The 15000-nt window shown below is 44.2% G+C and overlaps 1 protein-coding gene and 1 long non-coding RNA gene across 2 annotated transcripts; both read right to left on the minus strand.

The window, feature by feature from the left end:
• Window positions 1-1183: 1183 nt before the first annotated feature.
• On the minus strand, window positions 1184-3347 carry LOC133012016 (uncharacterized). Its single transcript, XR_009680789.1, has 2 exons — window positions 3291-3347; window positions 1184-1514 (listed from the first exon to the last, which is right to left on the minus strand). It is a non-coding gene; the product is annotated as an uncharacterized LOC133012016 (long non-coding RNA).
• An 8933-nt stretch (window positions 3348-12280) lies between these two features.
• Window positions 12281-14206, minus strand: ltc4s (leukotriene C4 synthase). The gene is made up of 5 exons (XM_061080187.1): window positions 14149-14206; window positions 13589-13688; window positions 12757-12827; window positions 12584-12665; window positions 12281-12440 (listed from the first exon to the last, which is right to left on the minus strand). The coding sequence occupies exons 1-5, from the start codon at window positions 14204-14206 to the stop codon at window positions 12299-12301; spliced, it is 453 nt and encodes a 150-aa protein (XP_060936170.1). The 3' UTR covers window positions 12281-12298.
• Window positions 14207-15000: the final 794 nt, after the last annotated feature.

Below are 15000 nucleotides of genomic sequence, written 5' to 3' on the forward strand. Positions count from 1 at the left end.
AATATTGAAGGAGATGTGTTATTAACAGTCTGAGTCGTGTGATGCTACGATCCATCACGACGTCTCCTCAACCCAACACGTCCATCATTCATGAGCTCACCTCGTCTGGTGGAAAGAGCTTCAACTTTATTTCAGAAAGAAAAGTTTATAAAGGGTTTTGTGAATTATAACCCAAAGTTCAAAAGAATAGTGACGTTAACGTAGTTCAAAATAAAACTTACAGCATCTCAAACCGACAGGAAACAGACGAGAGCCTCGGTAAGCTAACCATGGATACATCCCAAAAGAGAAAAGTCTGGGAGGAAAATAGAGAGTTTAATTCTGCGTGGACAGATTAATTTGCTTTCACTGCCAACGATGCAGGTTTACCTGTGTATGCTTCATGTGGCGAGGAATTGGCAAACAACAAAACATGTTTAAAGACATTTCCAGAGCAAGCTCACAGCATCTGCTGAAAAGTATCAAGCTGGATAGGAGCAAAAAAAGCAGAGTTCTGTGTTTCATTTATTTCAAAGTCGGCCTACACATGTGTCTTCCTCTCCTCTTCATAAGAGTTTGGTGTTTTCCTTTTTTGTAACACGTAAAAATAGCAATAAAATGTAAACAGTTTTTTTTATTGTCGTTCTATAATTTTATCAATGCAACAAACTATAGTTTTTATATATATTGTATAACTATATATATATAACCTTATAACCTGTGTAATCAAATATGTTTTGCAGCTCCAGACAGATTTAATTTTGGGGAGGAGGCAAAATGTCTCCTTGGATAGTAAAGGTCACGACCCCTGCTCTAGCATCATTAGAATCTGTTTGCTGCTCTCTTTGATCTGTGTGATGAAACTGTCTCTGAGCTGCTGCTGCCGGCCCGGATGCTGCGGCATCGTCAGACGACAGCAGGAGAACACTTCCTGGTTTGGGTGATGGGGGTCTTTGATGATCCATCACATATGATGATAGGGCTCGCTTTGTCGGAGTGCACAATGCAACATAAAGAAGAATAAATAACAACAAGATAGAAAAAAGAGCAGAGCTGTGGGAGAGCTGGAGACACGGCAGCCTTCCTTCTTTGGAACTTTAAGATCATAAACAAACATCTACACAGAATGTGGTTCTACACACATGGAGACACACTGAGGGACAAAGGTGGACAATAATAAAGACAAACTTAAACACACTGTATGTGACTCTTTATAGAGGGTTTATATATTCTGCTTGTGTTGTGTCATTTCAATAAACACATTCTTCATGTGAATAAACACAATCGGGGCAGGAAGGTTGCTGGTTTGAATCCGGTTCAGATGGGTCTTCCTGTGTGGAGTCTGCATGTTCTCCACGTGTTTTCTCCAGGTGCTCCGGCTTCATCTCACAAACACATGCAGATTAGGGGTTGTGTAGATTGGAGACTACACACAAGCTGCTGCTGCTTCAGCCTCTGGATCCTCAGGACACAGCTCAGCCTCCGTCCACACACACTGTCCTCTTCACACTCTGCTCCACCAAGACTCCTCCCACCTGTTGAGAGAAGAAGACATCAGTGTCCCAGAGACTCACTTCATCAGCTGTGAGTCAGTGATGCAGCTCATCCAGTAGAAAGAGCAGCAGGGACTTCAGTCCTGTTCAGAGGTGGAGCAGCTTCCTCTCTGCTTCATGTTCACGTGTTGGAATGAACACGCTAAGAGCTCAGTGTGTGTCCTCTGCATGTCAAAGTGCAGAGTGGACACCTGAGAGGTGGATTTACTGCTGTTACAGGTGAAGACATGTTTCACTGTGTGTTGATGAACATCTGCTTCTGACAAACTGGGACCAGATGAGACAGATGGACCTCAGCAGAGGTTCTGCTCTGTAGAAAGAGCTCCTGGTTACCATGGTGATGAGGAGAGGCTTCAGTCCCACTGATCTCAGAGCTGTGACAAAGATCCACCTGATCAGTTCTTCACTGATGAAGTGAGAGGACAAACTGTCTCAGATCAGATGAAGACGTCTCTGTCCCTCGTGTGAGGCTGTCAGCTGTGGTCCAGCTTCACTTCCTGTTCACATGAAAACAACAACTGTCGTCTTCACGTCAACTCAATCACATGATCCCAAGCAGCTTGTGGCTCGTCTGATTGGCCGACAGTTGTCTCTCTGTGTCTCTGTCCAATCCTGACGTCTGTCCTCATTGTCCTCTCACGGCTTCACTGAGGAAACACTGAGGCCTGAACTACGAAGACACTTCAACATGTCCAAGAGATCTTTCTGAGATCAGCTCAACTGAACCTGACAGACACAGTCAGACTGAGGTCACACACTGTCTCTGAGGACAGACACTGTCTCACTGTCTGTGAGGACACACACTGTCTCACTGTTTCTGAGGACACACAATCACTACGTTTACATGATGGCATAAACCCGATTTCGGCTGAAGCCCGGTTTCTCTATCCATGGGGGGTTAACTGCTCTATCTCAGGGTACATGGCACTGAGAAATCCGAAAGCATTTCATACCCCGCTACGATAGGTGGCGCTGTTTTCATTACAGCTAGTGGTGATACATCGCGGGAGGGAGGGGGGAGGCAGGATCTCAAGTATGCGCAAAGACGTCATCTCCAGTTGTTGTCTAGCTTCCAGAGTTACATGCGCGCGTTGTCCGATATACAGCCAAATCCGATCACTTATCTGGGGGTGGTTATCCGACTTCAGTCGGACACAAGTTACATGAAATGGATCTTCGATTGAAACCCGACAACGCCAGAAATCAGGTTTCAATCGGACACATGTAACCGCAGTGACTGTCTCACTGTCTCTGAGGACACACACTGTCTCACTGTCTCTGAGGACACACACTGTCTCACTGTCTCTGAGGACACACACATGGACCTGTCTCCAGGAAGCTGACTGAGGTCATCTGGTGTTTTGGGGACAGGATGAGTCTGGAGACATTGAGATGTTCTGGGTGAGTTAGAGATCAACTGAACCAACCAGACGTTGATTTAAACTTCCCTTATCCGTCCCTTTAAGGAGAGTGTGCACCACACAACAGTGTAGAGTCACTGTGGTCAGTGGGCGGAGCTTTTATGCGGGTTGATCTCCAACTTAACCTGGAGCAGGTTAGCCGTTCATCAGAAGTTACCATGGTGATTTACCTCGTTAAGAAGTGGACGAGCTTCGTAGGACTGAAAAAACTAAACCTGAAGTGAACCTGATAACCACAAATCCTGCTTGGTAGCACAGACCCTGGATCTGTGAGACTGACTGTGTTTAGTAAAATACTGATGAAAGCAGCGTGGACTGACTCCACCCATCTACTGACCTCAGAGTCTCCAGTCCACAGGTTGGACTCTGCTGTAGATCAAGCAGCTCCTTCACTCCTGAGGCCTGCAGGTAGTTGCTACTCAGATCCAATTCTCTCAGATGAGAGGGGTTTGACCTCAGAGCTGAAGCCAGAGAAGAACAGCTGATCTCTGACAGATTGCAGTCCCTCAACCTGGATAAAGAAATATGAATATTAGAATGTGTCCTCCTGTAGCTGTGGATCGTCATCATGTCAACACAGACTCTCAACATGCTGCTGACCTCAGTCCAGTCTGTGACCTGAAGATAAATATCAGATCAGACATGTTGGACCATTGTTTCTGTAACAGTCTGGCTATTTAGGTTGTATTTGTCAGGCCAAGAGTGTTTCCTGGTTATCTTGTAGATCTCTGTTGTTTGTTTGAGTTTTCATGTTTGCACTCTGTTTCTGTTTCTGTTTCCTGTTTTATTTTGTAGTCTGTTCCTTGTGTGTTGTTTCTGTCTTCACTTCCTGTCGATGATTGTCTTCCTCTGCCCTCATGTGTTACACCTGTGTTCAATTGCCCCTGCCTTCCCTGTGTATTAAAGCCTCTGTCTTCCCTTTGTCCTCTGTTGGATTGTCTGTTTTTCCTGCTGTGTTTCTGGGTGCTGTCCTGATCTCCTGAGCCTCGTGTAAGCTTACTTGTGTTTTGTTCCTCCTGTTCATGTCTTTCCAGTTTGCAACTCCTTTAGTGTTTAAGTTTTGCGTTTAACTCCTTTAGTGTTTTAGTTTTGTGTTTGTCTAGTTTAAGCCTCTTTTATATTAAATACTCCTTTTGTTAACTACCTCTGCTCCTTGGTTCATCTAATTCCACCAATCCTGACAGTTTCATTCATCAGCTTCTTCTCTGCGTGTTGGTCACTGAGCAGGTTTGTGTAATTAAACACTGTTTAAAGTAGGGACGGCTCCTGATGTCACTTCCTGTTTGTTTCTATACTTATCAACTGTCCAACGTGTTTCAATAAGAATGTGTCTTATTTTGAAAACCTGAGGAGGACGAGTGCTCGGCCTCAGTCCACATGTTATTTACTGAGACTTTCTCAGTGATCAGGAGCAGGTGAGTGCAGGTGAATGGAGTTGATGAGGTGGACGTGACTGACAGGCTGGGTGAGGGACAGATGACTGAGGGACAGTGAGCAGAGCAGAACTGAGACAAGTCAAATAAATAATGACCCAATAAGAAAGAAAGTCTGAAAAGTGAAGAAGGATTTAAGGACCTCAGAGTCTCCAGTCGACAGTTTGGACTCTCCAGTCCAGAACACAGCACCTTCACTGCTGAATGCTGCAGGTAGGTGTAGTTTCCACTCAGATCCAGTTCTCTCAGATGTGAGGGGTCTGACTTCAGAGCTGAGGCCACGACTTCACAGTGAATCTCTGAGAGGAAACAACCACCGAGTCTGTAATTAAAGAAAATATCAAATCTGTGAGAATTAAATCAGAAAACACAACATTAATACAAAACGTGATCATGTGACCCTCACCCTAGTAAATCCCCTCTTTGTTAAAAACACCTCAAGAGAATCCTTTCAGATTTGGTTTAATCGTGCCACTAGGCCCAGTTTAATATAAAACACATTTATATAATATACACTACCATTCAAAAGTTTGGGGTCACTTAGAAATGTCCTTATTTTTCAAAGAAAAGCACTGTTTTTTTTCAATGCAGATAACATTAAATTAATCACTCTCTACATTGTCAATGTGGTAAATGACTGTTCTAGGTGGAAACATCTGGATTTTAATAAAATATCTACACAGGTGAATAGAGGCCCAGTTCCAGCAACTATCACCCCAGTGTTCTAATGGTACATTGTTTTTGCTAATCGCCTTAGACGACTAATGGATGATTAGAAAACCCTTGAAAACCTTTGTGCAGTTCTGTTAGCACATCTGAAAACTGTTGAGCTGGTGAGAGGAGCTATAAAACTTCCTTTGAGCTGGTTGAGTATCTGGAGCATCACATGTGTGGGTTCGATTATAATCTCAAACTGGCCAGAAAAAGAGAACTTTCATGTGAAACTCGCCAGTCTATTCTTGTTCTTAGAAATGAAAACTATTCCATGTGAGAAATTGCGAAGAAACTGAACCTTTTCTACAACGGTGTTACTACTCCCTTCAGAGAACAGCACAAACGGGCTCTAACCAGAGTAGAAAGAGAAGGGGGGGGGGGCCCGGTGCACAACTCAGCAAAAATACAAGTATATTAGAGTCTCAGTTTGAGCAATAGACGCCTCACAGGTCCTCAACTGGAAGCTTCTTTAAATGGTTCCGGCAAAACTCCAGAGACGTCTCCAGTGAAGACTCCGGGATGCTGGCCTTCGAGGCAAAGTGGCAAAGAAAAATCCATATCTGAGACTGGCCAATAAAAAGAAAAGATGGATATGGGCAAAAGAACACAGACATTGGACAGAGGAAGATTGGAAGAAAGTGTTATAGACAAACAAATAAAAGTTTGAGGTGTTTGGATCACACAGAAGAACATTTGTGAGACGCAGGTGAGAAGATGCTGGAAGAGTTCCTGACGCTATCTGTCCAGCATGGTGGAGGTCATGTGATGCTCTGGAGCCGGTGCTGGTGAAGTTGGAGATTTGTACAAGGTAAAAGGGATTTTAAATAAGGAAAGGCTATCACTCCATTTTGCAACGCCATGCCACGCCCTGTGGGAGGAGCTTGATTGGAGCCGATCTCCTCCAACAGGACAATGACCCAAACCTCCACATGATGCAGGAACCATTCAGGGAAGAGGCCTGCAGCTGGTCTGCTGTGTGTCATGGAGTGGCCAGCGCAGTCACCTGATCTCAACCCATTGAGCTGCTGTGGGAGGAGCTTGACTGTATGGTACGCAAGAAGTGCCCATCAAGCCAATCCAACTTGTGGGAGGGGCTTCAGGAAGCGTGGGGGGGGATCTCTACAGATTACCTCAACAATGAACAGCTAGAAGCCAAAGGTCTGCAATGCTGTAATTACTGCAAATGGAGCATTCTTTGACAAAAGCAAAGTTTGAACAACAAAATGAATATTTCAAATGAAAATCATTATTTCTAACCATGTCAATGTCTTGACTATATTTTCTATTCATTTTGCAACTCATTTGATAAAAAAAAGTGTGAGTTTTCATGGAAAACACAAAATTGTCTGGGTGACCCCAAACTTTTGAACGGTAGTGTAAATATATATATATATATATCTATGTATCGATATATATACAGTATATACAAAAATCTCCCTTGGACCCAACATGGTCGTATGTCTGAATCCTCAAACTCCAGCACAGTGATCACATTGGATTTCACTCTCCACATTTGATCTAGTTGTTCTCATATGTACATGAGAACAATGAGAATGTATATAACTTTTATTACACACACACACACACACACTGAGTGTATTTGAAGAACGACTCATCTCCACTGATTGAACATGTTATTGATCATGTCTGGACTCACTCAGCCTTCCTGCAGTTCCTCACAGCTGGGATCAGTCTCCATAGACCCTGGACTGATGTGTTGAACTTCTCCATGTCCAACTCATCCATAACCTCCTCTGACATCTGCAGCATGTAGGCCAGAGCTGAGCAGTGGATCCCAGAGAGTTCCTCCTTTGATCTGTTCTCTGACGTCAGGAACTGCTTCATCTGCTGATGAACTGAGTGGTCGTTCATCTCAGTCAGACAGTGGAAGATGTTGATGCTTCTGTCAGGAGAAATGTCATCACTCTCCATCTCCTTCAGGTTGTTGATGACTCTCTGGATGATCTCTGGATTGTTCCCTGTCCGACCCAGCAGGCCTCCTAAGACTCTCTGGTTGGACTCCAGACTGAGGCCGTGAAGGAAGCGAACAAACAGGTCCAGATGACCATTTGTACTGGTGAGGGATTTCTCCATGGTTCTCTTCAGGAGGTCATCCAGGGAGAAGGTCCAGTCTGTGTTCCCACATGTTCCCAAGAAGTTGTTGAGTTCTTCTGTGCTCCTCTTGGTGTAACAGTGGAACATGTAGACTGCAGCCAGAAACTCCTGAACACTCAGATGAACAAAGCAGTAGACTGATTTCTGGAAGATCACACACTCTCTTCTGAAGATCTCAGTACAAACTCCTGAGTACACCGAGGCCTCTGTGACATTAAGACCACACCGCTCCAGGTCTTCTTGGTAGAACATGATGTTTCCTTCCTCCAGATGTTTAAGTGCCAGCCTCCCCAGCTTCAGGAGAACGTCCCTGTCAGCCTCCGTCAGCTGCTGTGGAGTCGTCTCATGTCCCTCACCGTACTTGTTGCTCTTCCTCTTTGTCTGAACCAGCAGGAAGTGTGAGTACAGGTCAGTCAGGGTCTTGGGCAGCTCTCCTCTCTGGCCTGTGGTCAACATGTGCTCCAGAACTGTAGCACTGATCCAGCAGAAGACTGGGATTTGACACATGATGTGGAGGCTCCTGGACGTCTTGATGTGTGAGATGATTCTGCTGCACAGCTCTTCATCACTGAATCTCCTCCTGAAGTACTCCTCCTTCTGGGCCTCAGTGAAGCCTCGTACTTCTGTGACCCTGTCAACACATGCAGGAGGGATCTGATTGGCCGCCGCAGGTCTGGAGGTTATCCAGACGAGAGCCGAGGGAAGCAGATTTCCCCGGATGAGGTTTGTCAGCAGCACGTTGACTGATGACCTCTGTGTGACCTCAGACACAAGCTCCCTGTGGTTGAAGTCCATAGAAGGTCTGCTTTCATCCAGGCCGTCAAAGATGAACAAAGGTTTACAGACAGCGAGCGTCTCTGCCGTGAGCTTCTGTAACGCTGGATGGAAAACACGGAGCAGCGTGAGGAGACTGTGCTGCTGGTCCTTCACCAGGTTCAGCTCCCTGAACGAAAGCACAGTCAGCAGACCCACATCCTGGTTCTCTAAACCCTCTGCCCAGTCCAGAGCGAACTTCTGCACCAAGAAGGTTTTTCCAACGCCAGCGACGCCGTTGGTCAGGACGACTCTGATGCTGCTCTGCTGGTCAGTGGAGGCTTTAAAGATGTCGTGGCACCTGATGGGAGTGTCGTGGAGGATCTTCTTCTTGGAAGCCGTCTCAAGCTGCCTCACCTCATGTTGAGTATTAACCTCTTCACTCTGTCCCTCTGTGATGTAGAGCTCAGTGTAGATCCTGTTGAGGAGGGTTCTACTTCCTGTTTCATCACTTCCTTCAGTCACATGTTCACATCTCCTGCTCACACTGAGCTTATGTTCATCTGAAACCTCCTGCAGACCACGATCTGCTGAAAGACAAGAAACAAAGTCAGAGACAGAGAATCTGAGAATCTGCTGATTGTTTTCATCAGATACAGAAAAACTACAGAAAATAAAAGCTTTTTAACTTTGTGCTTTTCTAACGATGTTAAATGTTGATGCTGTATGAAGGAACAAAATAAAACCACCTGTGCTGTTGTCAGAAGTAAAGACATCAGCAGACACATGTACAGTGCTGCTCTGACCGGCTGTCTGACCTCCAGCTCCTGTTCTGGATCTTTGTCCACACTGGGGACAGGAGGAGTCTCCTGAAGAACCAGAATGGTCCCAGTATGAGGTGATGCACTGTCTGCAGAACCAGTGTCCACAGCTGGTGGAGACTGGATCCTTCAGGACGTCCTGACACGAAGCACAGCAGGACGACTGCTCCTCCTCAGAAACATGACTCCTCTTCCTCTCCCTGTGAAGACATGTCCTGATAACTCACATGTCACAGTCACAGGTTGTCATTACTTCTGTCAAGGAGGTTTTGTTTTCACCCAGTATGTTTGTGTGTTGGTTGGTTCGTTAGTGGGATTATAAAAAACAACAGATTACCAGTAAACTTGGTGGAAGGTTGTGGTCTGTGAACCAGATCGGGGGGGGGGGGGGGTCTTCTTTCACAGACATGTTCAGATGACTGATGTTTACCAGTGTGTGGAATTTGGTGCAGATCCAAATCGAAATGAGTCTCTAGTGGATTTCAAAGTGGTTTCATAAGGAGCATGTTGGTTCTTGGTGGAGGTCTGAGCTCTTTGAGTGATTCTGAGAGATTAGTCACCAACTTCAATGAAGCTGTGTCCTAATGCAGGGGCCACACTAGAGGAACCTAGATCCTCTTCAGACCAGGTCACAGTAGAAACAGTCTCTTACTCTGTGTGTGAGGGTCCAGGTTCTTTACTGAAGTGTGGAGGAACTCCCATGGACCAGTCACTCTTCAGAGACAGACAGCTGGACCCTGGAGACTCTGCTCTCAGTCTCTGGTCCTGACCTCTGCAAACACAAACATGTTTTTATTTAGTGCTCATCATTCACTGGTTCATTCTGTGAGGATTCAGTTTGGAGCTTCACATGTTTGTAGCATGTCTCTTACTTTGTGTGTGAGGGTCCAGGTTCTTTACTGAAGGTTGGAGGAAGTCCTTTGGACCAGTCACTCTTCAGAGACACACAGCTGAACCCTGGAGACTCTGCTCTGTCCTCTTCCTCCTCATAACCACTCATCTTCAGTCTGAGAGGAAAAACACTGTGAGTCAAACACACACAATGAAGCCAGCTATGTAAACTCAGTGTTCAATCCTCCTACACTGTTTCCCTGTTGTCACGGTAACCTGAGACAGTTGTAGGTTTAATGTGTTGGACTCAGCCAATCACAGCGTTGAGTCAAACTGTTGATTTACTGACAGAAGTTCATCCTGAATCTTCTTCTCTCTAAAGTCCACGAGTAGAAAACTGACCCAGAGTCTGTGACAGTGAAATAATATGAATGAATAATATAAATGTTGCTGAACACTCACCAGCCTCAGACTTCACGTCTCCTCCGTCTGCTGCTTGAAGTTAGAACGAGTCTGAACACTTTCACTGGAGGCTCCTCCTCCATTTATTGCAATCACATGACTCTGTGTGTGTGTGTGTGTTGTGTTCACACTCACCGGCTCACTTTCCTTCCTTCTGCTCATCCCTGTTCTCAGGCTCCTCCTCGCTGTTGAACCAGTTCACTCAAAATAACTGAATGCACATGGAGCTAACCCTACCCCATGTTTCCTCCTGTGATTTGAAGGTTGTTATATTTGGTCCTGGAGCTGAATGTGTGACTCCATCTGCAGAACTCTGCCACGTCAGGTCACATTTATACATCCTCGTGAATAATAATTATTAGTGACATGGCAGAACTGATAAGATGCACATACCAGGTGTTTTCAAGCAAGGTCCATTTCCTGTTTGCGTCTCCACTCAGGCCTTTAATCCACCCACTGTAATAAGTATGAGGTCTAGATCTCATCAGTGTAGATCAGCAATACATAAATACATGTAGAACAACTACAAGTTTACATGAGGCAGAGAGAGGGGGGGGAAGAGGGGAGAGAGAGAGAGAGAGGGAGAGAGAGAGAGAGAGATTGAGGGAGAGAGAGAGGGAGAGAGAGAGAGTGGGGGAGAGAGAGAGAGAGATTGAGGGAGAGAGAGAGGTAGAGAGAGAGAGAGAGGGGGGGGAGAAAGAGAGAGAGAGAGGGAGAGAGAGAGATTGAGGGAGAGATAGAGGGAGAGAGAGAGTGGGGAAGAGAGAGAGAGAGAGAGATTGAGGGAGAGAGAGAGGTAGAGAGAGAGAGAGGGGGGGGGGGAGAAAGAGAGAGAGGGGGAGAGAGAAAGAGAGAGAGAGAGAGGGGGGGTGAGAGAGAGCGAGGGGGGGAGAGGGGTGGGGAGAGAGAGAGGGAGAGTGAGAGAGAGAGAGGGAGAGAGAGGGAGAGAGAGAGAGGGGGGAGAGAGAGATGTTAGAGAGAGAGAGAGAGAGGGAGAGAGAGAGATTGAGGGAGAGAGAGAGGGAGAGAGAGAGAGATTTTGATTTTTCAAGTCACTTTTATTTACTCAGTGAAGTTCCAACAAACAAGTTACTACAACATATCAAAAAATTTTGAACAAAAAAATTTAAAATAAACAAATAAATAAAAATCAAAAAAGGCAGAAAAAAGAGCACACTCTGTGGGACCCGGTCCCTGAAGAAGTCCACCATCACAGCCAGTACTCTGACCAGTAGACCTGCTGGGGGGGGCACAGCATGTAGGACACCAGGTTGTTGAAGAGGTTGAAACAGAGCAGATCTCTTCTCATCTCCTCTGGCAGTTTGTTATCACACATGTTGAGGATGAGTTTCTTTAGACAAAAAAACTTAAAGGATCAAAAACAGACAGAGGAAACCTCACTGTATCGAGGAAATGTCTCAAATCTGGGAAGAAGTCCTCCACTCTAACCAGGGGGGTGCCCTTAGTGTTTTGTAAAAAAGTCTGGATATCGTCGAAGGAGTAATCACCTTCTTCCTCCTCCTGCATGTTCTCCTGTATTTCTGTCGTAATGGCCTCTAACTGAGAGGAAGAACACTGTGGGTTTACCTTCGACCTTCTGTCGTGGCTGCAGAAGTTTGAGATAAAGAATCAAACAATACGTGAAAATACAAGATAAACGTTTTATTTTGTCAAAGTCAGGAAACACTCACATGATGAAACACTTTTATAAATCGCTCTTTTTTCCTTCATAATAAAACTCCAGCTTGGGACAAAAGTCAGCATATGATGGTTTTACTTTTAATAAAATATGGAATAATAAGGGGATTATTTACGTATATAATATAATACAGATTAACTGATAAAAAACAAGCTGCATTTGTGTTTGGTTCTTTTGTTTAAGTTCTATATATTTGTATTTTCTTTGTATTTCCAGTTGTTTGTAATATTTTTTATTGTTAAATTGTCAAATATCAAACTTCAGTTACAATTCTTTGTCATAAAAGTTTGAAAACGACATCTTAGGAGCCTTCGACTTTATCTTCTTATCATAGACATCAGCAGAAATGAAAATGAATATATCATATTTAAATATATGGACATAGGGTTGGGGGGTTAAACAACCTGTTTTCAGACTTTGAATCTTTCATATTTAAAGAGGTTCACTTCCTGTGATCACTTCCTGGATCGAACACAACCCGTCTCATCTTCTCTTGACCTTTGACCTTCCAGGCGCCTCAGGGCAGGTCGAGGGCGGAGCCGAGCTGCTGCAGGACGTCCAGGTTCAGGTAAACTCTGAAGAAGGAGTGGACGATGCCCAGAGACGAGAGGCCAATCAGAGCCCAGAGAACCTGAGCGCTGAAGTAGAGCGGCGCCAGCCTGACGGAGACAGGAAGTGAAGACGTTTGTTCAAACAGAATCTGAACCGGAACCTTCCGTCTCGGTTCTGGTTCGACTGGTTTGTATTAAAACAGGAACAAGTTCAGATTAAAACTCGAACAGAAAGAGGAGGAGTCTCTTACCGTCCCTGAGCCGACTCCGAATAACCACGAAAGTAACGGAAACGTCCGTATAAATACAGCAGCCCGCACACCGAGGACAGACCTACAAGACCCCCCCCACACACACACACACAGTGTTACACAGAGTCTGAACTGTGTGTGTAGTCGCTGACTGAGTCGTCTCAGGTGATCACCTGGGCTGAAGAAGACTCCGGCCGTCCACAGGACGCTGATGAAGATCGGGAAATACTCGGAGCAGTTTGCTCTGAACACAGAAACATCTGCAGTTAGACTCAGGATGAAAATAATATAATATATTATAATATAATATAATATAATATAAAATAATATAATATAAAATAAAATAATATAATATAATATAATATAATATAAAATAATATAATATAAAATTATATAATATAATATAATATAACATAATATAATATAAAATAATATAATATAAAATAATATAATATAATATAAAATAATATAATATAAAATAATATAATATAATATAATATAATATAAAATAATATAATATAAAATAATATAATATAATATAATATAAAATAATATAATATAAAATAATATAATATAATATAATATAATATAATATAATATAATATAATATCCTGATTTAAAGGCTGACTGATAAAAAATGAGCTGATATGATGCATTTATGTTTGTTTCTTAATATCATATTTTATTTATAGTTATTGTTTCGTAGCCAAAGGGTTTGATAATGACATCGTACTCTGATGTTGTATTTATATTTATTTTAATTGTCTTGGTCAGTATATATATATATTTCCATTCTTGTCTGTAGCGTCTTTAACAAAATACAATTTCCTCAGAAGATCATTGAAGTATTTCTGATGTTCACACTTGTTCCAACTCTCGGTTTCTTCTCAAGGATCATGGGTAATATCCAGTGGGACGCTGCAGGGGGCGCTGTAGCCCAGTGACAGTTACACAGTGTTGCTTTAAATAAATGATCGTCATCTGAATAAAACCAAACAAACTGACTGAGCTCTGAAGACTCGCTCGAACTCCGGTGGACCGGTCGTAGCCGGAGGCGTCACCGAGAACTTCCTCCTGACGCTGATCACCTGGAGAGAGAAATAAGCTACACACACACACACACAGACACACAGACAGGCACACACAGACACACACACACACACACACACACACACACACACACACACACACACACACACACACACACACTTTAGTTTGAGCTCAGATCAAAGTTCATTCTGTATTTATGGAAAATGCAAAGTTGATTCATAAACTTTATTACAAACAGAACTACATCTGAATTTATAACCATATTGAACATTCAACCGTCTGGTTCTGATGCAGCAGATTTATTACACACACACTGAGCCTGACATGTATTATTATTATATATATATGTAATATATATATAATAATAAACTCTTCATTCATTCATGTTGATAGAATCAAATCAACAGGATCTTTATCTTAAACCTTCAGATGTCATAAGTTCAGACTTTTTGATGGAATGAAATATTAAAGAACTACAAAGTGTCTTCTACCATTTCCCAGCATGCATCTCTTACCTTGCTCCAGAACAGCCAGCACGGTCACGGCGGCGAGGGACAGCGTCTCCTCCTCCATGTCTGCAGGGACACGAGGAGACAGAGTGTCATGGGACAGTCCACTGGTCAATGTCTTCAAAACATTGTAGGGTTAACCCTAACCCTACAAAAGGAGAGAGACAGGTGAGACAAAAGGAGAGAGACAGGTGAGACAGCAGGAGAGAGACAGGTGAGACACAGATGAGACATCAGGGGAGAGACAGGAGAGTGAGACAGCATTGGAGACAGTAGGAGAGCGGTGAGGCAGGTGAGAGACAAGTGAGACAGCAGAAGAGAGACAGGAGAGACAAGTGAGACACAGGAGAGTGGTGAGACAGGTGAGACAGCAGAAGAGACACAGGAGACAGGAGACAGACAGGATAGAGACAGGTGAGACAGCAGGAGAGACACATGAGACAGAGGAGAGAGGTGAGAGACAGGTGAGACACAGGAGAGTGGTGAGACAGGTGAGACACAGGAGACAGAGGAGAGACAGCAAGAGAGAGACAGGTGAGACAGCAGGAGAGAGACAGTTGAGACCGGTGAGACAGCAGGGGAGAGACAGGAGACAGACAGTTGAGACAGGTGAGACACAGGAGAGAGGTGAGAGACAGGAGAGACACAGGAGACAGAGGAGAGACAGCAGGTGTGAGACAGGTGAGACAGCAGGAGAGAGACACAGGAGACAGGTGAGAGACCGGTGAGACAACAGGAGAGAGACAGGTGAGACAAAAGGTGAGAGACCGGTGAGACAGCAGGAGAGAGACAGGAGACAGGAGAGAGACAGGTGAGAGAGACAGGTGAGACAGCAATAGAGAGACGGGAGACAGGAGA

The sequence above is a fragment of the Limanda limanda genome, chromosome 10, assembly GCF_963576545.1.
Source record: "Limanda limanda chromosome 10, fLimLim1.1, whole genome shotgun sequence".
Taxonomy (NCBI): Eukaryota; Metazoa; Chordata; class Actinopteri; order Pleuronectiformes; family Pleuronectidae; genus Limanda; species Limanda limanda.

Bases quoted from the DNA above. Each gene is read 5' to 3' on its own strand.
- ltc4s (XM_061080187.1), bottom strand. From the start codon at position 14,206: ATGGAGGAGGAGACGCTGTCCCTCGCCGCCGTGACCGTGCTGGCTGTT. The intron at 12,666-12,756 runs GTGATCACCTGA...GGGGTCTTGTAG, and splicing joins CGGAGTCTTCTTCAGCCCAG to GTCTGTCCTCGGTGTGCGGG. The intron at 12,441-12,583 runs GTAAGAGACTCC...TGTCTCCGTCAG, and splicing joins TCGGAGTCGGCTCAGGGACG to GCTGGCGCCGCTCTACTTCA.